The sequence below is a fragment of the Neomonachus schauinslandi genome, chromosome 2 (assembly GCF_002201575.2).
Source record: "Neomonachus schauinslandi chromosome 2, ASM220157v2, whole genome shotgun sequence".
In the NCBI taxonomy this organism is placed as follows: Eukaryota; Metazoa; Chordata; class Mammalia; order Carnivora; family Phocidae; genus Neomonachus; species Neomonachus schauinslandi.
The window spans coordinates 131,846,748-131,872,459 of record NC_058404.1 but is presented as its reverse complement, the minus strand read 5'-3'; the positions used below and the strand labels follow the sequence as shown (position 1 = coordinate 131,872,459).

The 25,712-nt window shown below is 42.4% G+C and overlaps 1 protein-coding gene across 2 annotated transcripts in view; it reads left to right on the top strand.

Annotated features, from left to right (window-relative positions):
- Positions 1-7,277: 7,277 nt before the first annotated feature.
- The window catches only part of HERC3 (HECT and RLD domain containing E3 ubiquitin protein ligase 3), a 127,008-nt gene continuing 108,573 nt past the window's right edge, over positions 7,278-25,712 (top strand). For both annotated transcript variants that reach the window (XM_021702320.2, XM_021702319.2), the window contains exons 1-3: positions 7,278-7,340; positions 8,817-8,878; positions 19,289-19,556. In XM_021702320.2, the coding sequence (XP_021557995.1) occupies positions 19,331-19,556 (226 nt within the window). In that variant the 5' untranslated portion in view covers positions 7,278-7,340; positions 8,817-8,878; positions 19,289-19,330. The remainder of the gene's footprint in view (positions 7,341-8,816; positions 8,879-19,288; positions 19,557-25,712) is intronic.

The following is a 25,712-nucleotide window of genomic DNA, read 5'->3' as shown; positions in this document are numbered from 1 at the left end:
TTCTATTGATGGATGAAATAAATTCTGACACTTTGCTTTTTTTTTGTTTTAAGATTTATTTATTTTTTGGGGTGGAGGGGCAGATGGAGAGGGAGACAGAGAGAATCTTAAGCAGGCTCCATGTTCAGCACGAGACTGACAGAGAGCTCAGTCTGGATCTCACGACCCTGAGATCATGACCTGAGCCGAAATCAAGAGTCCACTGCTTAACTGACTGAGCCACCCACGTGCCCCACTTTGTCTGCTTTTTATTTTGCTATGGAACTTGGTGAACCAACAGCTGATTGTTATTGGTATGTGCATGTGTGTGAATAAGAATATGATTAACAACAGTCTGAGTTTGTACAGAACTTCCTTCCTGGAACCTTTTATTTTTGGCAGGTGTGTGGGAAGATTGAGGAGTCACATGACATCAGATAATTTCAGCAAGGACCAACAACCCTAATCATACATTTTTATGCCTTTAGGGAATTTTTGATATGTTTAGAAACATCTTACCTAAGCTGATTTTCAGATGTGTGCCACATGGATTTTTATTTTACTAGAATTTTTTTGGTTTTATTTTTAATTGTTTATATCCCACATATTCTAGTCAAGACATAAAATATAAAATTAATACAGTAAAAATGATAAAGTGAAAACCAAACCAAGACAACCCCATTATTGGTAAGGGGGTTGGACAAGGGCTACTTAGACATTGTGTGTGTATTTAGCTGGTACCATCTTTTGTTAGAGAATATTGGCAATACACTATAAAGCCTTAAGACTCTGCATTCTGCCTGACCTAGCAATTATTCTCTTAGGAATTTATCTTAAGGAAATTATCAAAGGTGAGGGCAAATATTTAGTTATATTCACTATGTGTAGCGATGTTACACTATTGTTTATAATGGCAAAGAATGGGAAATGAATACACAATAAGAAATTTGTTAAATTACAGTATATCCATTTTGTAGGTGAATGTAATTTACCTACAACTTAAAATATGTTGTAGAGTAGTATTTAATTCTATTGAAGATGTTAAATATATTGTTAAATTCAGAAAGCATTGTGTAAAATGTAGAAAATGAGCCACTTATAGAAATGCATATACATGCATGGGAAAAGGACAAAATATTAAGAACTAAAAAAAGGTGGTGAATGGACTGATCATTTTTATTTTCTTCTTTTTTCCTATATGTATTTTACATATCTTATGTAGTGAATATTTATTACCTTTGTGAAGAGAAAAGCAAGTTTGTTTTCTTTAAGGAGGTAAGGAAATGAGTACAATGGGAAAGTTAAAACAAATCTTGAAATGAGGTTACTTCTCAAAATGTATGCAGTAAGATTCTGTACAGATGGGACATACATTTTGTTCCAGGCTTTCAAAAGCCAACGGAAAGAGGGAAACAGAAATAGCCTTAGTATCTATAAGATGATACTATAGTATCTAAAATATCTGTAAGGTAAGAACAATTTGTTAGTCAACAATTTAAAAGTGAGTATAATGGCTGATTTCACTGGACTTTTACCTACATGTAGGATGAAGACAAATGCTAGAGACCAATGGAAAGTTAAATATCAGTTATCAGTTCCCCTTTATATAAAGGGTAGCCATAAAGTTTGGAAACAGGATACTATTTTATTTTTTTACAGATTCATATTGTTATTTTATGTTATATTATATACCAACTTTACAGACAGAACCCCTCTGATTACTTGCTTCTTCTGGAGTATGTTAAAGATATAGGTTTATTTATTTTTAAAGATTTTATTTACTTGAGAGAGAAAGAGTGAGCTAGCACTAATTGGGGTGAGGTGCAGAGGGAGAGGGAGAAGCAGACTCCCTGCTGAGCAGGGAGCCCAATGTGGGGCTCCATTCGAGGACTCTGGGATCACCACCTGAGCTGAAGGCAGACACTTAACCGACTGAGCCACCCAGGCGCTCCATGGTTTATTTAGTAAAAATGAGAGAAGTCAACCGAGACAACACATTGAATGTGCTTCTGCTAGGATTAGGGAAAATGTGTTACTAAACCACACTCACTGCAACATGAACTATGCATCGCCACAAGGGATAACACACTTACCATATCAGGTAATATCATGGGACATACCATAACACACTTACCATATCAGGTAATATCATGGAACATACCATGTATCATAACGGTAAAACAAGAAACCATTTATTATGTATATTCACCTGTGTTTCCTGAATTTATGGCCAAGTTATAAAACTGTCTAATACTGTTTTATGCATGCCCCTTTGTAATTCCATAGGGTCACTTTAGTTTTTCTAGGATATAATAAAATTCCTTAAATTTAATTTGACCCAGATTTAATCTTTAACGTCAAAAAAAGGGGGTTTTTCATTTTGACGATTTTGATTTGACACAAGTGAACTTCTGGAGAATTTGGTCTTTTTTGCATCTACAAGGGTAAAACAGTTGCCTGATTTTTGGCAGTTAAAATCTGTGCACACTATGCAGCTACACAGCAATAGACATGCTCTTTGCTGTATACCCCCAAGGACTTGTTTTGTCAGTGCAGTCCTAGTGGTAGGTTAGATGCCACTTCCAAGGGTACAAGTTTTGGGACCTTGTAAGAAGAGAAATTCTCAGGGGCGCCTGGTGGCTCAGTCATTAAGTGTCTGCCTTCGGCTCAGGTCATGATCCCAGGGTCCTAGGATCAAGCCCCACATCAAACCCCACATCGGGCTCCCTGCTGAGCGGGAAGCCTGCTTCTCCCTCTCCCACTCCTCCTGCTTGTGTTCCCTCTCTTGCTGTCTCTCTCTGTCAAATAAATAAATAAAATCTTGAAAAAAAGAGAGAGAAATTTTCATGAAAGATGTCACTTCCTAAAGACTTTATTGCATGCACCTTCAGGGACAAACCAAAGCTCACCCTAAAGGCTTTCTTAGGAAATGCTCAACCATCGAATCTTTTTTTAACATTAATATTAACCTATATGATATTACTGAGTTTCTTATATTTACGATAAGGTGGATTTAAAAAAATGCAAAATTAAACTATGAATAGTTTAAAGAAACACAAAGGAATAGTCATAAAGCCTGTAGGCTCTTTGTAGTCAGGAATAATGCTTCTTATCCAGCAATACATATAGAAGACATTAACTAAATATTATAATAATTATTTGATTGATGGCAATATTGATTTACCATGATATTTTTCTTCCAAGTTAGTTTTCACATTAATAAATCAATGCTGTGATAGGACAGTTTTCAATAAGCTTAGATAATTTAGCCTAGGTATATATAGGCTTCTTGGCTAAACTGTATTAAACAACAAAAAACAGTGAAAACATGTAAAAAATATTTTACAACCAATTTTTCCTTTGAATATTGACTACATGGACAAAATGAGTATTTTGGGAGGTGGGGGACCAAGAAAAACCTTTGTCATTATGTAGCTTTACAGGGTGTGCACATATTGCCTGTCAAATAATCAGTGCTTTCCTTTCCCAGAGGTGAAGACACTTAATTCTTCAAAAGTATACCTGAAAGACAGAATGTTGTGGCCAACCTGTTTTTTCCCCACAAGTTTGATCTGTCTCTAAGTTTACCAAGTTCATGTTTGTCTGCCGGGTAAGTAAGTTAAACACAGGAAACAATCATCATTAAACACTATTCCTACTGTATTGAGAATTTCTTTCAATTCAAAATAGGCACATGCATTTCAAAAAGTGAGCTGTTAAAAATGGGGCAAATGGGTACCTGTTCAGGTGGAAGCGTAGTAGCACTGGGTATCATCCCCTGGTCACTGGGGATTCCTCATTTGTCCAGTGCTAGAGCTGGACCACATGATCCCTTCTGCCTGTCAAAAGTTACAGTTATAATTTATCACATCTCTTATTGATTTTTTGTTTTCCAGTATCTTTTAATGTAAATTTTTTAAACATACAGAGAAATTGGAAGTAATGTACAATGAACACCCATCTCTACCTACCATGTAGAGTCTATAATTAACATCTTGGGATACTGGATTTGTTACATGTATATCCATCTATCCATCTCTCTATCCATCCTTCAATCCATCTTTTAAAATGTACATTTCAAAATAAGTTACAGATTATCAGTATACTTCCTCCTAAATACATCAGTGTGCATGGCATTAACTGGACGTCAGTTTTGCTTACAGTTGTTTTTTAGGTTAAATCTTTTATTTTTAACATGAATGTTTTCTTTCATAACATTTACCTTGGTTAGCAACTATGTACTCCTTGGTATATTTATTTGGTCAATGTTTGCCTCCCCCTTGAAGGCAACAGGGACTGTGCCGTTTTGCTCACCAAGATATCCACAGGGGCTGGTATTACAGTAGATGCTCAATATACAGTATATTTGTTAGGGAACATATGGGAAGTCAGAAAGAAATGGATGGGGCTATAGAAATTCCAAGAAAAAGTAAACCATGGCCTCTCAAACCAGTTTAAATATCTGTTATTAAGATTATTGTTAGTGCTGAGGCCATTGAAAGCATTTTGGTAAATGGAGAAGGACATGCTTGCTAAGGAAATTGGCATTTTATGTTGGTTCAATTAAGAAAATAAAATGAAGTACTCTGAGTATCTTCACTGATTGTTCTACATATAAATAAGTTCCTAGGGTTCTGGATGTTTATTTGGTAAGGAAGCTTATAGTACCTCAGTTTGTAATTTAGACATACTTATATCCCACCTCCAGGCTTGAGTCTTTGATAACCAACTTTTCTCTCATGATGAAATTTCATATGAAACACTTAAGCCATGAGGCAAATATATTGACCTAAATGCTGACTGATTACAAACCTCATATTTGGCACATGAAAATAGAATCTTGCTCTCTCCTTCTCAACCATGAGGAACCTCCCTTCCTACCATGACTCCTCTCTGGCTATTCCCCAGCTCCTTTTCGTGATACCATCTCTAGATTAGGATTATGTCTTTGTGAGATATCTAGACTTCTGTGAAACAGCATAAGGGAATCTTGTTAATCTTGTCCCCAGTGTTTCTAAAGGTGTCCAGTGTGATTCAAACTTCAAAGGCTGAAATTTTCTTAGATGACCTTAGCTACCTGATAATTTGAGATTTTGCTTTTCTTATCTTTCTTGTCCCAAGAGCATTTGACAACTTGCTTTATTTCATTGAGAGTTCACAGGTCAGCCAACATTGACCCATCCCCGGAATATACCACCCCTCAAAACTTTTTTTTTTTTTTTTGGCTTGGTCAATCTATCAGAGTTCCAGAACAGGTAATTGCAGACTTGACCTGATTTGAACGTCCTTGTGAAGAATCTGGCCTCAAAGGACCTCTCCAGTTCAAATAACAGGTTACAGAAATTCATCCACTAGGAAAGCCATTCTTTTGGGTTAGAGTGGTACTTTCCCAGTGTGTTCTGCTTCTGTGCTTCAAATTTAAGGGGACAGTGGGGGGACAACAGATACATGAAGTCATCTCTGTGAGAATATTTTCTTCAAAGGGACACGGACCAAGGGAACTCTGAAAGCACTGTGACCTTGGGGAGGAGAAGAAAGCTCTGAGATTCAGTGCCATGGAAAGTAGGGGAGGACAAACTTCTTTATCCATTGAAGAAGCCACATGGTGTCTTTCAGATGATAAGATTTAAGTCATCTACTCAGTGACTTCTTTTCATGCTCTCCCAGCCCCACTCTCCAGTCTCCCAAGCCCTCCTTGCTTCTGCAGCACCGCTCTCCTCTTCGACCCCCAACTCTCCAGGAGGGCCCAGGCAGTGCGGGCCTCTGCACCCGACTTCCTTCCCGCCTCTCTCCCACCGCGCGGCCCCGCGTTTCGGCTCCGCGCTTCCTCCAGTCTTCCGAAGAGGTATGAAACAGAAGACTCCTCCACTGCGGAATAAAACGCTTACTAACTCACCCTCAGTTGTCACCCTCTAGATTTTCCTCCCATGCTCAAGGCTTTTGGTCACCTCTGCATAAATATTAAGATCCAGAACCCAGAACCTGAAAAACCGACCGCTGATCAGTCCCGCTCGCTTCCCCGTCAGTGAAAAGCAATCCTATTCCGGCGCGAATGCCCTGTGTCTAGCAGCCGGTTCCTGGCCGACACACGCCCGCGCCGCTGTCCCCTCGCCGGGCCCGCGGGTCCTGTCACCTCGGGCTGCCCCCGCCTCTCTCCCGGGCCTGGGCCTCTCCCCGCCTCCCGCCCGCGGACCTCGCCGCCCCGCCTCCGCCGCGGCCGCCATTGGTGCCAATCCGCCCCAGAAGGGCGCCCATTGGCCGGGTGGGAAGTCATTCGCCCAGCACATTCCGCCGCCCGCAGGCTTGCGGGGAAACTTCCTTATTATTGTGACGCCGAAAACGGAGAAACCCCGAGCCGGGCCAGAGGGGCTGTCACAGTCGGAATCCCGAGCGGCGGTTCGGCGGCCGCCAAGGTACGCGGGTCGGGGGCCGGGGTTCCAGGGAAGAAGGCACCGCGGCGCTGCAGCCACGCGACCGCCGCGTTCCGCGGGGCACGGCTGTCAGCGCGCGGCTTTCGGAGGGGCAGCTGCGGTTGCAGGGCGCTCCCCGCGACGACCTGGAGCCGGGCGCGCGGGGAGGTCGGGGCGCGGTGGCTGCAGCGCCTGCGGGGCGCGGGAGGCAGGCGGCGGGGCGCGGGAGGCAGGCGGCGGAGCTGCGCCGGGGCCGGGCGCGCTAGGTGCCCTTCGGCTTCGCGCGCGCCTCCCTGCCGTTCTCGGGGCTTGCCCTCTGACCAAAACAGCCCCCGCGCCCGGAAAGGCCGGAAGCAGCCTTAAAAATGGGAGCACTCCCCCACCCCAACTCGGCTGCGTGCAGACCAGGAGGAATTGCGACGCAGAAAGTCAAAAAGAGGATCCTCCCCTTCCTCCTCGCCTGTCCCTATTTGAATTCCGGGGCTCCGGTGACACCCTCGCGGGGAACGCGGACCTTTCCCCGCGTAATGGGAACCGGCGAGGCCTCCGCATTTTGGGGGAACCCCGGCGGCCGCAAGGAGTTTGCAGTGAGGACGCGGGGCTCGGCGTCTGAGCTGACAGCGCCGGTGGGGCCGCGGCGCCCGGCACCACCCACCCCGCTGAGGCTGTGCCGGGCTCGCCTCGCCCCAGTCCGCCTGCGGGGCGGAGCCGGGGCGAGGGTGTGTGTGGACACGTGTGTGTGCGTGTGTGTGTGCGGACACGTAAGTGCGTGGACGGGCGCGGGGGTGTCAGGAGCTGGGACGTTCGGGGGCAGGTGGCACTTTGAGTCACTTGTAAACGTGTGGAGTGGGCAGACCGGGACAACTGACAGAGAAGAGCATGTGTAACCTGAAACAGATGAGCCAGGGAGCGCGGTGAGCAGCACCTGAAGCAACTGTGCAGTGATTCTGGGTATGCACCGCGGGCCCCGGGCAATGTGTATTTGAACTTTGCTTTTGGTCTATCACGGTTTTTGGCTGTTTTCTGGTTACATTGTTCTTTAGCTTTTAAATCAGCCCCATTCGGAAGTACCTTGAATTCATAGCTAAGCAAGCCTTTCAGGATTTTGCTTGCATTCGTTACACACGGAATGCTTTAGCAAAGACGATTCGAGAGCTCTCTTCCATTTTTGTATGTCTTCTGGCTCCTTCCACAAATAGGAAGCTATTTCTAGAACCTTTCTTTTGATGATTTGATAACATCAGTAACTGATTTTTAACTGCAGACTGAGAAGAAAGAAAAGTGAAATAAAATGAGGATTGGCAGCCTTTTTAAATGCAGTGACTCTGGAGAGAGATGTCTTGTTTTAGTAGGCAGATTACTGTGAAGCTCTCTCTCTTGTACTTTATTTTACCCTGGGGGCAGGGGAATGACATTATAAATCAGAAAAGGGGAGTAATATATTTAACCTCCTTCTAAAGCAAAATAGATGAATTACACATTATTGTCTGACCCCACTAAGGCTAGGAACCTTCTGGAGAAACTATGCAGGAATCAAGGAGGAAGGCTCACAGCCTCTTTGGCAAAACTCCTCCTTTGGTATGTAAAAAAGAAACCATCGATTAGCATACAGTTTTACTTGTTATGTATGTAGTTGGGTTTTTATTTTTGAAAAAAGAAACAGATTCTAAAATGTTCCAAATGGTGTGGGGAGTCTTTGGTTATAGCATTTCTTTCTGAGTAACAAATTTAAATTTCTTAAGATTCGCATAAGAATTAAAAAGAATTTTAAAAAGATGAGAGTTGCACTCCTGAAGATATAAGATAGTTTTGCTGCAGTTTCAGAAATAAAAGTAATATTCTCCAAATTGAACGGGATTTCCTACATAAGAGATAGAAATAAAGTTACGGTGATAATACATTAAAATTATGGAGGACTTTTTCTTTTGAGAGACTTAAGGTGCCTCTCAGATAGTCTCATCTTGTTTTGCCTGAAAGAGGATGTGGTGATGACAGGAATGAAAGAGAAAGTCTTCAAAAACAGTTCTGGCAAAATAAGCTATACTGTGTGTGGTACATGGAAAAAAATGGAGGAAAATAGACAAAATTGAATTATTTTTCAAAATTTTCTCTTTTTAACCTAAATGGGAGATTTAAAAATAATTTTATTTTTCCTTTATATTTACTACAAATACCAGTAATTTTTTAAGGTGCTACCTGTGTCTCAAGTTCACCTTTAGAGGTGACATCTTTGTAGTTGGTTAGAGATTATCTTACTGGTATTTAACCAAACTCCAGTCTTAAGGTGCAGTTATTGGGGAATATTTAAGCTTGTATAATATAAAGATGTTCTTATTTTCAGAAGTTTACTTCTCATTTTCTTTTCAATAACATGAAAGCACTTTGTAGCACCGTGCTAATGTTAATTATGATTTCTTTAACTTGCAGGTCTTCAAGGTGAGGGAAAACCATTCTGGCTTCTAGTCCAAATGCCAAGGGTGTGACCTGTGGTGAGTTACCTAATTTCTCTGAATCCAGTTTCCTCATCTTGTTTTTTTTTTTTTCCCTAAGATTTTATTTATTTATTTGAAAGAGAGAGACAGAGATAGTGAGAGAGCACAGGTGGGGAGGAGAGGGAGAAGCAGACTCCCCGCCGAACAGGGAGCCCGATGCAGAACTCGATCCCGGGACCCTGGGATCATGACCTGAGCTGAAGGCAGATGCTCAACCGACTGAGCCACTCAGGTGCCCCCAGTTTCCTCATCTTGTACATGGAGATAATATCTAACTCACAGAATCGACAAGAGGATTAAACAAGATAAACTATGTAAAGGACTCATGTTAGTATAGCTGCCTAGATAGGGACCTTAACAAATCCTTAATGACTTCCCTTTGCTGTGATGTAGTGAAGAGAACAAGGTGAGCCCAGGAAGTAGGAGACCTAGTTTCTGGTCTCTGCTTCAACCACTTACTTCTCAGAGGACCGAAGTTACTTGGCCTCGGAAGGCTTCAGCTGCCATTAAAATGAGGTTAGGAATGTAAGTTTCTTGCCTAGAGGTTGGATCAAATAGACTTTTAAGGTCTTTTTAATAAGATAATCCCTTTGATGATATAATTCTGTTGTCTTTAGACATTGACTGCATTTGGAAATAGTACTTACTGGTGTCAGGGGCATGTGTTTCTCTGTGTGAACCAGTAACTGGATTAATATTGTAAGTCAGGGTGGATATGGAGGAAAGTCTGGCTATCTATGAGATTGTTTCACTCACCTCTCCCCCGTCTCTGGCTAACATAGGTTCTGTTTGCCTATAAACATGGCCGGTGATTCAGCTAATATAAGCTCACTAACTGTAGGCAGTTTTCTTTAAACATTTATTTTCAAAATTGGTGAAAGGGTGGAACTTGGCTTCATTTTGTTTGTGAGATGGTATCGTGTCATGTTTAAGAGCAGGGACTCTGGAGTCTGGAGGAGATTTGAATCCTGCCTTTGCCATTTACTAAGTTTCTATTTCAACTACTTTTTTTTTTTTTTTTAAAGATTTTATTTATTTGACAGAGAGAGCACAAGCAGAGGGAGAGAGAGGGAGAAGCAGGTTCCCTGCTGAGCAAGGAGCCCGATGTGGGGCTCGATCCCAGGACCCTGGGATCATGACCTGGGCCGAAGGCAGCCGCTTAACCGACTGAGCCACCCAGGCGTCCCTCAACTACTTATTTACATGTAGTGTCTTGGACATTTAACCTTGCTAAGCCTTGAAGTTATTGTAAAGGGCAAACTAAATAATCTGTGTGAAGTTTTTAGCAAGACTCAGACACAGAGTAGTATTCTTCTTTATTTAGCAACTATTGAGCCCCTACTGTGTGGCAGACACTTCTCTAAGGATTGGGAAATGAACAAAAGAAGCTCAGTCCTGGGCGCCTGGGTGGCTCAGTTGGTTAAGCGACTGCCTTCGGCTCAGGTCATGATCCTGGAGTCCCGGGATCGAGTCCCGCATCGGGCTCCCTGCTCGGCAGGGAGTCTGCTTCTCCCTCTGACCCTCCTCCCTCTCATGCTCTCTGTCTCTCATTCTCTCTGTCTCAAATAAATAAATAAAATCTTTAAAAAAAAAAAAAAAAAGAAGAAGCTCAGTCCTTCCTTCACAGAGCTTTCATTCCTGAATTCTAGCATGCTGGTGCTATTGAGAAACACCACCCTTTACTGACAGCTTCAATTGTAGAAGGCATTCTACTTTCAGATCTGCTAAAACGTGGTGAAGGAGGGTGCATTTTAGAATGGAGGAAATACAGTATTATTTTTTTGTTACTGCATAGGGAATGTTTCTCTAGTATTACCTGGAAAACAAAACTGTTAACAAACTGAAGTTGTGGGAGTGCTGCTTTTCCCTGATTTGGGTTCAGGTCACGAGGGCACTTAGCAAGCAGCGCTGGGCTCTTGCACTTTGCTGAGAACTGGAGACCCAGAGATGAGTGAAACCTATCCCTGCCATGGAGAAGCTCCCAGCCTGTGTACAGGTGGAAATCGGTGGGTGAGATGCAAGAAGCAGCAACACTACCTCAGTAGTACTTCTCCGTCTCTTTTATTGTGAAGTAATTGTAGCCATAAGACAATATATGTAATATATGTGCTAAGAGGCAACAATAAAAGGACAGAAGCAGAACATTAGCCATGCTATCGAAGCTCCCATTGTGCTCCTTCCACACTGTACCCTCCAGCTCTCTTGGCTCCATAATCATTACCTTGTATTTTGTATTTATCAATTTTTTTTTTTTCTTTTCTTCATGGCTTTGCCACCACTAATGTTTTTATCTACAAATACTTGTTATACTTGTGTTCGGACTTTGTAAAAATTCATCATTCTCTAAATTCTTCTGTAAAATTTTTCCCCTCAACATTGCTTTCAAGGTTTAGCTTCATTGGTGCTTGTAGAGTGCATTTATTTTTGACTGTTGTGCCACAGTTTATCCATTTCCTTATTGATGGACATTGGGTTGTCTTTGTTTTACCGATTTCAAACAGTGCTGACACAGACATTCTTGTGCATATATCTTAAGGTACATGTCCGGGGGGTTCTTGCTTCATTGTAGAATAAGGTAGCCACTAGCCATATATGACTTGGATTAAAATTAAAAGTCATTTCAGTCCCTCAGTTGCATTAGCTACATTTCAGGTGTTCAGTAGCCTTGTGTGGCTAGTGGCTACTGTACTGGACAGTGTAGGTATGTAACATTTCCATCTTTGGAGAAAGTTCCGTTTCCAGCTTTCACTCATCTTTGTATCTCCAGTTCTCAGCATGGCGCAGGAGCCCCGTAGGTGCTTGGTAAGTTGGATTTCGTTGTTCATATGGGTAGGAGTGAAACTGCCATGCTGTGGGCTCTTCACATCTTCACCTGCACTAGATAATGCCAACTTGTTTTCCAAAGCGGTTATGTCAATTTACACTCCCACCAGCTTTGTGTAAGAGTCCTGGTTGCTTCATATTTTTCACTTGGCACTGTCAGACTTTTCAGTTCTTGCCAGGCTGGTCAAGTGTCTCTTGAAGGCAGCCCAGAGTTTACACAGACAGCAGAGAGATCATTCTTCTAGCTTCACAGGGCCCAGCACCAGGTAGTGAAGAAGGTACCATCTGTAATGGTCCCTTCTGGGGAGGGCTAGAAATGGTTCCTGTGCTTTCTAAAAGAGTCAGAGAACCAAAGTCCAGCTGAAGTGAAGGAGAGAGAGAAAGCGGCAAGGAGCGGAGTCTCAGGATTGAAAACTTCTCTTTGCTTTCTCTGCCATTTCTGTCTGGTAAGTAACCTTTTTAACAATAAAGCATGTCATCAGAATGAATCTTTTTTGTCACTGGAATTAATTCTGCATTTGAATTTCGGCTCCAGATTTATTTCAAGCTTTGATTTGGGGAGGGCCTGCAGAGCTCTGAAGCCTTGTGCGTTGCCTTTTCCTACTGTTGAAAAAGATCCCCCTTCTCCCCATACACCATGCAGGTAATGGCTTCTAAGCTTATTTGAAAGGACGCTTATCCCTATTATGAATGAGATTAGAAGTCCTGCCCGAGTGTTATTCAGGTTCCAGTGGCTTTCAGACAAGGAATAAGAATCAGTCGTTAGGCTGCTGTGTGCATGGTCTGATTAATGAGACAAAATTTAGGAATTGCAGCTTATCTTTTAGCATTCAGCTTACTAGGACTGATAAAAAGAGTTTTATCTACCCGCGCCCCCCCCCCCCCCCAGAATTTGAAAGAAAAGACATGCAGAAAACTTTGTCCTAGCAACCTCGAATCCCCTTCATGAAAGTTATGACAGATGGTGGTAGTGCTGCTTTGCTGTGGCACAGACTTGGTGGAACACAGCTAATGCTAAGCACGGGGAGGAAGAAAGGAGTCATACCCCCAGCCTCTTTTGGGGGCTGTCCTGTTTGCTGAGGGTCTCGGGGAAGAACACTAGGACTGGGGAGTAACAGTGATAGAGCAGTTGACATTTATTGGTCACTTAGTCCTGTGTGTTGGGCATCGTGCTGAGCACCCTTCTCCCCATTTTGGAAACAGGAAACAGTGGCTAATACCTTCCCCAAGATTTCACAGCTAGCATGTGGTTAAGTCAGGCTTGAACTTTAGTCCTTTTGACCTTTAAACCCTGCTGACATTATCCTGAATCTTTTACCAAAATAGATGAGGAGAAGGGCTGGGAAAAGTACCAGGTGTGACATGGAGGGAACAGAACATCTTCCTTCCTTTTGCTTTGTGATGGGGAAGTCAGGCAGGAAAAGGAGGGGCTGGGACCGCAGTGGTTGGCGTAGGTGCTGAGCCAGAGTGCAGTCCTGTATCCTTCTGCAGCACTGTTCATAATTGTGTGTTCTGAAAGGAAGGAGAATATTCCACTCCTCTAGGAGCAAGGGAGAGACAGTGGGTGAGGAAAAATGGGTGGGAGGACCCGGGAGAGCAAAATGCCAAGTGATGAAGAACATTGCTGAAGCTAGACCTTAAATTCACAGATGCCAGTCGCTGCTAGATTTGGGGGTTCTTCTAGGGTGTACTTTTAAGTGAAAGCTGTATTAACGGCTGCTTCTCTGCACTGCGCTGAACTTCTCTCCTGAAAGCTAGATGATTTTAGTGCCTCCTGCTATAGTTTTGGCAGAGCATCCTGATGACCTAGATCACACTTCTAATTAGGGTTTTTAATCCATTCATGGGAATACATTTTATTTGTGGTTCCTCCTTCGTTACTTCTCCTAGTAAGTAGTTGTTATTTGACTACTTGAAAATTCCATTACTATAACTCAGGTGGGAAGGATTTTTGAAGTTTTCTTGAACAATAGTTCCATTTGTCTTTTTTGAAATAAATGGTAGTAAAATCAGGATGAGGCCATACATCAGGCTGCTTACTCAGGCTTGCAGTTGGCCAAAGCACCCAGAGTTCAGCTGACTCTCAAAGACTAACTCATGCTAAAAAAACTTACAAGAAGCTAATACATCCAGGATGCTAAATTAATAATGAGATGTAGAAATGCCAAGAAGGCTGGGACATTTGGGTCAGCTGGTCACGGTGTTCTTTCCCCATAGTAGAAGCTGCCTTGAAAACCAAGTTATTTAAGGTGCTTGTTAATTATGGAATCTAAGTATGGCAAGTGGCTGGGTGAATTTAATGACTAATGTTATGGAGTCTGATCTACCCACCTCCACTATTGGGCAGTGATTACTTAGCATTTCATATGGGTTCACTGGTAATGGTGCCCTTTCTCTCTGTACGGTGCTGGAGACATTGGGAAGTTCTGACCCTTTGGCTGGTGCCTTATTTTCTAGGTTCCTTATTAGATGGCATAATGGTCATGAGCACAGACTCTGGGCTTAAATCCTAACTCTGCCATTGCCTAGTTGTGTGATTTAGTCAAGTCCCTTCATTCTCTGTTTTATTATCTTTTTCTTTTCCTTTATCCTTTCTTTCTGTTCCACTTTTTTTCATTTATAGGTTAGACATGATAATAGCAGCACCTACCTCATAGAAGATGAAATGAGTTAATATCTGTGAAGCACATGGAAAAAGTGCCAGGCTCAGAGTAAGCTCAAATTAAGTCTTACCTGCTATTATTATTAATAATGTAATTATTAATATTATCAGTCAGGACTTTTTAAAAAATTTCAAGTGACAGAAATCCAATTTGAACAATCTCAAATAAACACAAAAGGGATATTCAGACTGTATACAGTTGATTTTTGTTCTTCGTGGTAGTTGTGTTCTACAAAGCCACTGCGAACACTGAATTAGTGAATACTGAGCTACTGCTCTTCTAGAAATACAGGGTTAGTTAGGTTCCTGCTGAGAGCCTCTGCTCAGCCAATCCGTATATGACCTTGTTTTGTGTGTGTTTTATGCGTATTTCTGTTTAGATGCCCAGTTTAATATGTATTTTTCACAAGTGATTAATTGTATACAGTATTTCTTTATGACAGAACTCTAGCTAAGAGGGTTTTTAATATTTTTCTGATCCTCAGTAACGCGACGGTTTACTTCTTTGGCTTTCAGCCTCCCAGCAATGCCGTCCACCACACACTACAGTCATCTCGTGAATCCACAGATTCAGCTACTTTTCCGTCTTTCTGTAGCTTCATTATGCACTGTAGATGTTACTTTAGCACTTTCCACAGCCACCACATATGTAGATCAGCAGATTCCTTCTTCCTTTTCTTAGATCTATCCCATGATTGATTCATTAACATTGAACTCACAGCCAACAGCACTATACCTCATGCGCGAGTGAAGCTCGTCTAACCCATGTATTTTCTTGGTGAGGCACAGCACAGCCTTCTTGTACTTAGGAACACTAGGCAGCATCAGCGCTGTGCTTGGTGGCATTTTAAATAGCAAAATCACCAACAAAAACTGTAAAAATCTGAAAAGTCTGGCACTAAATAGATGGCAGAAAGACCACTTCTTTACAGTATGGCAGAAAGACCACTTCTTTACAGTATGAGAGTTGGAACGAGAGGGCAGAGCATCCTCTTGTTTAACTTCGGCTGGGAATGTGTGCGTAGGGTGACTCAGATTTTTCACCTCTCTGCCCCTATCCGAGAAGGACTGCAGAGATGCTCCAAGTATCGCTCTTGGGGTACAAATACATGTGAGTGAGTAGGTAAATTCACATGCATGGAACCCACAAATAATGAAGAATAGCTGCAGTCGGGAAGAGTGAAGGTGGTGGTTCTGGCACCAGACAAGAGGGGATCCACCGCTAAGCAACATTATTGGGACTGGTCCTGTCTCTTGTCTTTGAAACTCTGTGGCTAGGAGGGTAATAATGTCTTACAGGTATCCTCGTGTGGCAGGGAACAGAGCTCGCAGCAGCCTCAGTTATCCTTCAGAGGCAAAAGGCAGTCTTCCTTTAGAGCTCCAATGAGCTTCATGGGGAAGGACTCTGGCTCCCTTGGGAGTGTGAACCTATCCCTGAACCAGTCAAAATGGCTTAGGGGGCGTTCTCTGATTGGTTTGCTGTGGTCATGTCTTGTGGCTTAGGGGTGGCCTTCTCTGGCTTGGTGGGGGGTCATGTGATGGCTTGTGGGGGTGGTTTTTTTTTTTAAGATTTTATTTATTTATTTATTTGACAGAGAGAACATGAACAAGCAGGGGGAGCAGCAGAGGGGGAGGGAGAAGCAGCCTTCCCTCCCAGGGAGCCCGATGCAGGAGCCCGATGCGGGGCTCAGTCCCAGGACTTTGGGATCATGACCTGAGCTGAAGGCAGAAGCTTAACTGACTGAGCCAGGCAGGCACCCCTGGAGGGGTGTTCTTTGATTGGCTTAACCAGGGTCATGCTTACCCTTGTACAAGAGAGCAGCGAATTTGTTACTAGATGAAGAGGGACTTTGGGACATGGATTTAAAAAAAGCAGTTGATAACACCCTTGAGGAATTTTTTTTAAACTAACCTTTATCATTCAGAAGGATTGCGTCACATTGAGTTGCAGCTTGCTTTTACGTTAAGTGGCTTTCAGCCATGCCCCCTCCCCCTGTATATTCATACAAGGAACATACAGGGGGTTCCTTGTATGAATATACTGCAGTCTGTTTATCCAGCTTCCTGTTGATGGACATTTGGGTTGTTGCCATTTTTGTTTAGTATGAATAAAGCTGCTGTGAGCATTGTTTATAGATCTTTTTGCAGACATAAAATTGTAGCTTCTTGATGTCATATTTTTAGATGCACTGTTTGTACTTGGCTGGTTAAGGGGATGGCTTAATGCTACAGCTGCCTAATCTCAGCCATTATCTCTTAATTCTGACTAGTTTCACTCTCAGAGGGCAACTTTATTTTCAGCTTTGCAGGGCATACTGTATTGTATCCTGACTACAGTTAGTCATTCTGCAAGTAATTTTTGTGTTCTTGCTCCTGTAGGTGTCCTGCTTGGGAGGCAGTGTAGCCCAGTGGATAAGACTGTGGACATTGGTATCAGGCCTAGATTCGTAGCCTGGTTCTGACGCCTTCAAGCTGTGTGACCTTGGGCATGCTTCTCAGTCTCTCTGAGGCTTGCTTTATCACAAAATGAAGCTAAAAATAGTATTTATGGCACAAGGTTGTTGTGAAGATGAAATAATGATGTATAATGCTTATTTACACAGTGACTGTTGCATAGTAAGCTCTATGATGCTGCTTATGTAATTATTGGTAGGTGAGATAAGACGAATTCACGAAACATTAAAAATGATGAAAGAAGTTAGTTGGGAAAGTTAAATTATGAAAAGATTATGTGATTTTTCTGGTCTTTTAAAATGTATATCTTACCCCCTGCCCCAGTTTGTGTTTTATCTTGCCTCCCTTTGTAATTAACTCAAAGAATAACAGCTAAGCTTAATGTCCTTTTAGTTCTAGAGTCTAGACAAGGAATACAAATCTTGGGAAGAAACAGAACTTTTTGGTTAAGAAAGCATCTTGAGATTCAGTTTTATATTTTATTTTGGGTTTCCATGCCTTTCCTGAAAGCCTTAAGAGTTCAAAGAATAAGTCAGATAACATTACCATAGGTAGTGAAATAATATTCTGTGGTATGGAAGTACCCCATTTTGTTTATCCATTCATCAATTGATAGGTATTTGGGTTTATTTCTGCATTTTGGTATTATGAGTAATGCTGCTATGAACATTTGTATACAAGTTTTTTTGTGTGTGTTTTTATATTAAGATTTGAGAGAGAGCAAGAAAGAGCATGCATGCACATGAGTATGAGGCGTGGGGAGGGGCAGAGGGACAAGCAGACTCCTTGCTGAGCAGGGAGCCTGACATGAGGCTCCATCTCAAGAACCTGAGGTCATGACCTGAGCCAAAGTCAGACGCTTTACCGACTGAGCCACCCAGGAGCTTGTGTACATGGTTTTGTGTGGACATATATTTGCAAATCTCTTGGATATATATATACCTCGGGGTGAAATTGCCAGATCATATGGTAGCTATATTTTTAGCCTTTTGATGAAGTGCCAGAATATTTTTCCAAAGGACCTGCACATTTTTATGTTCCCCCCAGGAATGTAGAAGGCTCCAGTTTCTCCATATCCTCACCAACATTTGTTATTATCTGTCCTTTTTGATTATAGCCTTCCTAGTGAGTGTGAACTGGTAGAACGCGATGAGATTTTGTTTTTGTTTGTATGAAAGGGAAGCATAAATTTCTAAAAGGTGGTGAAACTTTGGGTTGGAGTCAGCAAGGATCAGTCAAAAGTTGATTGAGTAGCTGCTAAATAAGAGAGGTATGTTATACTGTGTTCCCTATTTAAGGGAGTTAGGCTCTGGCTGAGGAGTTAAGTTTAAAAAAAAAAAAAAAGCAAAAAACCCCACAACAAACCACAGAGAAAGTCTCCAATCAAGACACTATAGTAGATGTGTCAGAGGGATGCAGGCTGACTGTGGCTGGAATGATCCCTAGGGGCTTTTAGGTAGGAAGTGAAGCTTGATTCTGAGCCAGAAGGATGTGTAAGAAGAAATGGCAGGGAAGATAACATTTTTCCCCATTTTTCTTTTTTTTATCTTATTATTATTATTATGTTTTGTTTCAAGTGGTGAATTATTACTGTCCAAGCTAACAATAGGTTACCTAAAGGAGTTAATTAGTTCAAAAAATTTTATAACATGAAGGGCGCCTGGGTGGCTCAGTTGGTTAAGCGACTGCCTTCGGCTCAGGTCATGATCCTGGAGTCCCGGGATCGAGTCCCGCATCGGGCTTCCTGCTCGGCAGGGAGTCTGCTTCTCCCTCGGACCCTCCCCCCTCTCATGTGCTCTCTTTCTCATTCTCTCTGTCTCAAATAAATAAATAAAATCTTTAAAAAAAAAATTTTATAACATGAAATAAGCAAAAAACTCAAAAGGGGCAAAGAGAAAGGACAAGATGAAATTAGGAGGGTAATTTCCAGACTGTTATTGCCATAATGGTTTGCAAAGATTGTTTTAGCGAGTCTCCTGTGCTCGGAGTTCCTTATCAGCGATCTAAAAGTCACATTCTGTTTGCGTTCACTATTCATTTATACAAACAAAATTTGTTTAGAAATGTTTTTTTTTTTTAAAGATTTTATTTATTTATTTGATAGAGAGAGACACAGCGAGAGAGGGAACATAAGCAGGGGGAGTGGGGGAGGGAGAAGCAGGCTTCCCGCTGAGCAGGGAGCCCGATGTGGGACTCGATCCCAGGATCCTGGGATCATGACCCGAGCCGAAGGCAGACGCTTAACGACTGAGCCACCCAGGCGCCCCTAGAAATGTTTTTTTAAACTCCTACTGAAACACAAAAATAGCATCATTACTATAAATATTTTCAACGATATTAATATGTATTATTTTGAGATGCAAGGTATCTGGAGAATATTAAGGGGAGTGTTCTTTTTAAAATTGATTATATTTATTACTTAAAAGTTATTTTCTCTGACCTCTTTTTTTAACCTTTTTTTTTAACAGAACTCTATTCTAGGCTACATGACTCCCTGAAGGATCAGAACAATGTTATGTTGGGGATATTGGTCTCTGGGCCAACCTGGGATCAGCACCAACCTGCAAGGGATTGTGGCTGAGCCACAGGTGTGTGGATTCATATCTGATAGAAGCGTCAAGGAAGTGGCCTGTGGAGGAAACCACTCCGTGTTCCTGCTGGAGGATGGGGAAGTTTACACCTGCGGTTTGAACACCAAGGGGCAGCTGGGCCACGAGAGGGAAGGAAATAAGCCAGGTGAGCACACCTAGTTCGCCTCCATGATTGGTGAGAAAGGCTGAGGGAAAGGGGAGAGCGGGTTGAAGATTACCTCACTGAGTGTTTATCTTTTGAGAGGCTCTGATCTGGTGCAGGCATCCCTTACTGTTTGGAACTTTTGTGTTCAATTCAAATCTTTTTGTCAGAAAACCAGACTTTTCCTTTTTCATCTTATTAGATAACATATGTAATATCACTGGCCGGGGTGCGGGGGGAGGTTGACGAGTTCAGAGTTAGATTTTTCTCTGGTAGTTGAATGCTAAGACATTATGATCATTTGTGATTTGTAACCCTCACACAGTCAATATCAGAAGCATTTTCACCTCATTTTTCCTCCTAATTGTGTGTTCATTCATCAATTTTGGCAACATGCTTTTGTTTAGCATTTTGGGCTAAGCACTGTGCTCGTGTGAAGAGATAGTTGAATGGGAGTTAGTGATGATGTGGCTCCAGGGATCCCCCGTGGAAGGATGTGTGAAGTAAGTTTTTTTTTTTTTTTAAAGATTTTATTTATTTATTTGAGACAGAGAGAATGAGAGAGACAGAGAGCACATGAGAGGGGGGAGGGTCAGAGGGAGAAGCAGACTCCCCGCCGAGCAGGGAGCCCGATGTGGGACTCGATCCCGGGACTCCAGGATCATGACCTGAGCCGAAGGCAGTCGTTTAACCAACTGAGCCACCCAGGCGCCCGGATGTGTGAAGTAAGTTGAAGAATATGCTGGAGAGAGCTGGGGAGCGGGATCCATTCTGCCTTTGGGGGTCAAGTAAGAAGCATAGTAGGACTTCGGCAGGTGTGTGTCTGTGTGTGTGTATGCATGTGGCTTATTGCACACCCCTGAGTGTACCCTGTGGTTTGTTTTGTTTTGCTTTGTTTTAAAGGCATGGCTGTCAAGGTGCAGTCCTTGTTCAGGGAATGTTGAATAGTGTGGCAAGACTGGTAATGGAGGGTGAAAGGGGCTGTACATATTTAAAGTCCGCTGATTTCAATTTATTTTCTTCCCACTTTTTCTGTGTGAGTTTGACCTTGAGTATATATATAGCATGAATGAATCTATGAGGTACTTTCTCAGTCTTGGATTTTGGAAGTAGTAGTGATGATGTTTAAATGGGTCTCCTTTTGGTGAGAAATGATAAGGTAGGGTCTTTAGTTGTGACCATGTTGTGTTTTTCACACTAACATGGGCAGGTGTCATTTTGCTTGCTACTTATTATCTTTTATTCAATCCAGATCAAGTGAAGATACGGAAGCTTCATTAAAGAACAGCCTTGCTGTTTTTTTTTCTAGATAATTTTACTCTTTCATGTTTATCTAGGAGGGTCAGTTTGGCATCAGGATGAGCTAAATTTTTTCAGTTTTTTTTCTAGATTATTTTACTCTTTCGTGTTTATCTAGGAAGGTCAGTTTGGCATCAGGATGAGCTAAATTTTTACCATGACACATTGTCTCCCTCCTTTCTCATATTTATTCCCTCCCATAGCAAGTGGCTGTGTTCCATAGTTCACCTACCCAAATGACAGAATGAATTTATAAATTAATAATTTGACCATTGGATAAAGGGCCATAGGGCTGGTCTTAAGCAAAATTATGAAGTATGTGAAGTATGATTTGTGGGCTCCTTCCCCATTGTTTGTCCCGGGTTCCCTCATTGGAGCCCTCCCTAAGACATCCCATCAGGCCTGCTCACCTGGAGCAAATCCCAGTGTTCTGTCAGGGCTTTCCTAACATGTGGGCCCTGGACTCTTGGGATTTCAAGGAAGGAGTTTGTAGCATGAGCCATATGTTTGTACACCTTTATATGTACAATGCACCTGATCCTACAGGTTTTCAAATGTTAGTAGATTCTGTTATTCATTAAAATAAAATTTCAGTAAGTGTGCTACCAATTCATAATTGAGTTAGTAAACCCTACCCATTATGTGTTTTACCAATTAACATAAAAGTATAATATGCAGGAACGTTTTTGATTTCTAAAAATGGTTTTCTTTTTGGAAAAGAGTAAAAAACCAAGGTCTTCTTTCCCTTCCTTCTATTACAACTCACTTGTATCTTACATGAGACTCCTATTCTTGCTCTGTTTCCTCAAGTGAGAGCCAGTATCTAACACTAATGCCTAGAGAGAGATTAATGGCAAGTCACAGACCAACAGCTTGCTCCTTCCTATGGGAATGTGTACGTTCAGCCAGGACTTAGAGACATTTAAGGCCCTCTTCATACCAATGATCCTTGAAGGATTTGTCGTTACCCTGGCCAGCCTTTGAAGGGAGGATTTTGGGGACCAGGAGGAGATCTTTCCAGGACTGCAGAGACAATACAGTTAGGGTGAACTCTGGAGTCAGACAAACCAGGTGTAGGCGTTACCCGTCTCTGTATTTCTGAGCTCAGTTCCCTTTCCTGTAAAAGGAGACTTCCTGTGGTAGTGTAGCTCTTGATGCAGTAGATTCAAATGGTAAAGACGACTCAGCAAAGCTACCTGTGGCCTGTGAAGGCTGCCCTGCTCCCGTCCTCCTGTCTGTCTGCTCTGTGACTCTGCCCTCTGTGGCAGCCTGCCCGCCCCCCCACCCACCTTTGTCTTAGAACCTGGGGTGAGAGGATTCAACCTGGGGTGGCAGGTGAGAAAGGAAACAAAATGCTTGCAGTCCAACCATCGCAAAGACCTGTGGGAGGCCCCATGGTGAATGCACCTCAGTGCAATATGACATTGTTCCAGTGGAACCTCCTGACAGCTCCACGGAGCTAGTGGTGGGTGGTCTGTGGGCTCTGGGAGTGAGTGAGCAGGAGTAGTCACTGCTTCAGCCTGCACACTGGGTCAGGCCGACGCCTCAGCCTGCAGCCGCTCCCTGTAGGCAAGGCTGAGTGACTGCAAGAGACTTGAGCTAGAGGTGCATCAAGAAGGCTTTTGGATTCAGCCACAGAATCCAGCCCATGCTTGTAATCTAAATTTGTAATAAGCAAGGCCCTAGTGTAAATTACAGTAGATTCCAGAAACTTCTGTTGGTGGTTAAGCTTGTCTGTTAATTATAAACTCCATAGCAGCTGTGAAATAGTGCCTCTTTGAATGGAAAGATAATGTGGGTGGGCACCTCCCTCTCTTTTAACTTTTTTCATTGGTAGGTGTGTTCTAAATTGGGGACCATTTGGGTTTATTTTTAATGACTGGGAAAAAGAGAATGAGCTTGTTTTCTCCATGTGTTTTTTGAGGACTGTGACCTGGAGAGCTGCTAGGCAGAGGTGGGGAAGTCAGTGACAGACAGACCCTGTTTCAGGTAGCCTGTGCTGGCCCTAAGTAACCCCTGTGCTGTTTGGGGAGGGAACTTGATAGAAGAGCACTTTCTCAGGACGCTTCTGGGGGCAGTGGGCGGGTTTGTGATTTCAAGTCCACACCATTGCCAGACCAGAGGACTTTGAGGTGTGAAGGATTAAAGAGTGAGGGGAAGGAAAGGTGGAGGAAGATGGGGTAGGGGATGCACCGGGATGATGGGATGAGACTCTTCTGTCAGAACATGCACCTTGAGTCTGTCCTGCCAGTTGATCAGTTTATACACATTGTCTCTAATTGGCATGGTTGCAAGGGACACAAATTCATTTTTTTTTTAGGAGGAATCCTATACCTGTGACATAGCAGTGGTATAAAGCACTCCACAATGATTTTAAAGGGTTTCTTTTTTTCTCCTTGAGAGCATCTAATAGTTACCTATTGCTTTTGCTGTTCCTGCGGCTACTGTGCATTTCTCTTACTGCTTAGTACTGCTCTTATGTGACCAGCTTCGTGTGTGTCTCTGTGTGTGATGGAGAGAGGGCATTTCAAGGACACATCAAATACTGAAACTCCTGCTAATGAAGGTCCGATATTTTCCCAGTGTGTTGGGCAGCCTGGGGTTCTAGGTTGTGTATCTCTGTGACTCATTCATTTGTGCTTTGGCCAAAGGCGAAGAGCCCTGTGATTCCCAGAAGCATTTTTTATGGGCAGAATATCAAAGTCCCATCTAAACTCAATGTCCAGCTTTAAAAAACAAACAAAAAACAGTTGGATTATAACTGTTTTGTATATTCGTCTCCCATATGACTTTTCTCTCCTTCATTCTCCCCATCACATTGTGATTATCAACCTTACCTCTCCAAAAATCAGGGATAGTTTCAGTGGTGAAAAAATTGTAGGATTATTAAACTAATTTCCGCATGTTTTTGCCCATGAATTCATCTCATAATTTCTGAAGACAGAGTTACAGAACTACATTATAGGAAGACTTGTGTGCCTCCCCTCCTTTTTTTTAAAAAAATTTTATTTTTTATTATTTTTTTAAGATTTTATTTATTTATTTGAGAGAGAGAGAATGAGAGACAGCACAAGAGGGAGGAGGGTGAGAGGGAGAAGCAGACTCCCCGCCGAGCAGGGAGCCCGATGCGGGACTCGATCCCGGGACTCCAGGATCATGACCTGAGCCGAAGGCAGTCGCTTAACCAACTGAGCCACCCAGGCGTCCTCCCCTCCTTTTTAAATTTTTAAATTTAAAATTTTTTTTCTTTTTTAATAAAGCAAGCAAAACATGAGTTTTTTCCCAAATTATGATTTTTTAAATAAGTAAAGTGACTAAACTGTAACTGAACATTAAGCACATCTTTGAAATATTTTGTTAAACTAAGATAGAAACTGGTTGCCCATAGAAAAAAAAATTCAAGGATTTTACCTTAGTTTACTCTGCTTCTCTTATTCCCACCCAGCCACATTGTCAGCACTGTATTCTTCAGCCAAACCCACAGGTCTCCTCTCCCCATGCATACTCTGATTCTTCATATTGGGATTTTAGCACCAGCTAATCCTTGTGTTATTAGGGATGTCTGAATTTATGTAAACCTCTTCTGACCTTTCTATTTTGAGTAGACAAAGAGCTGTGGTAGGTGCAATTATTTAATCTAACTTCACTATGTTAAATTTTTATTTTTATTTTTTAAATTTTTTTAAAGTTTTTTTTTTTTAAGATTTTATTTATTTATTTGACAGAGAGATAGCGAGAGCAGGAACACAAGCAGGGGGAGTGGGAGAGGGAGAAGCAGGCTTCCCTGCTGAGCAGGGAGCCCGACATGGGACTCGATCCCAGGACCCTGGGATCATGACCTGAGCCGAAGGCAGACGCTTAACGACTGAGCCACCCAGGTGCCCCGACTATGTTAAATTTTTAAAAATCTGCATTGACATTCCGGGAAACCTTTTCATAGGAAACCTCAAGGGTAACCATTTAAAGCAGACTCTAACATTTCTGTGCAACCCTGTTTGATTCATATCTATGATTGGTTCCTTTTACTTCCTCCCGAGTTAGTTTCTCTCTTTCTTGCAGGTAATTTAATCCAATTCACATTCACATTTTGTATTCAACCTAAGCATTTCCATAATGCCCATCACCATAGGTAACAGCTCTCCCGCTGTTTGATAAATGGGGTTTATAAAGCGGAATATCTCAAAAGCGTCAATTCCCAGAGCTGTGGTCCTGCTAACCCTGGTAGAAGTAACACTTTCAACTAGCTTACCAAGTTCCTTTCGGGCCTCTGAAGGATGAGGTAACTCTCTCATGTTAATCAGCTTTTGCCGAAAGCAAACTAGCTGAGCTGAAAGGAAATGGAAGACATCCTGTAATGACTTCCCATTACTGAAGTGCATGTTTCTATGGGCATAACCCTGATATAAAAGGCAGAAGGTGCCACAGGAAATGTTCAGATCTCAATATTGCACTGTTAGAAGCCCCATCCCTTCCTCATTAGGGGTGGCAGGTGGTCCAGGAGGCTGCACAACCCTTTCTGATGATGATGACAACGGTGGGAGTAATCAAACCCTATGGGATGTGGTGACTTCTATTTAGCTGCGTGGACAGCTTTCTAGTTCAGACGCCTGGAGCTCAGGAGCAGTGTCACTTAATAATTTTATTTTCTGGGGTGGGTCATCAAAAGTTACTTTTTCCTGTCTGTACTCAGCCTATTTTCTTTATAGATACTTGAAAGTTTTAGAAAATATGTACTTATTAATGAGCATATTCTTTATTTCTTTAATTTTTTTAAAGATTTAAAAAATTTTATTATTTGACAGAGAGAGCGCTCGAGAGAGCACAAGCAGGGGGAGGGGCAGGCAGAGGGAGAAGCAGGCT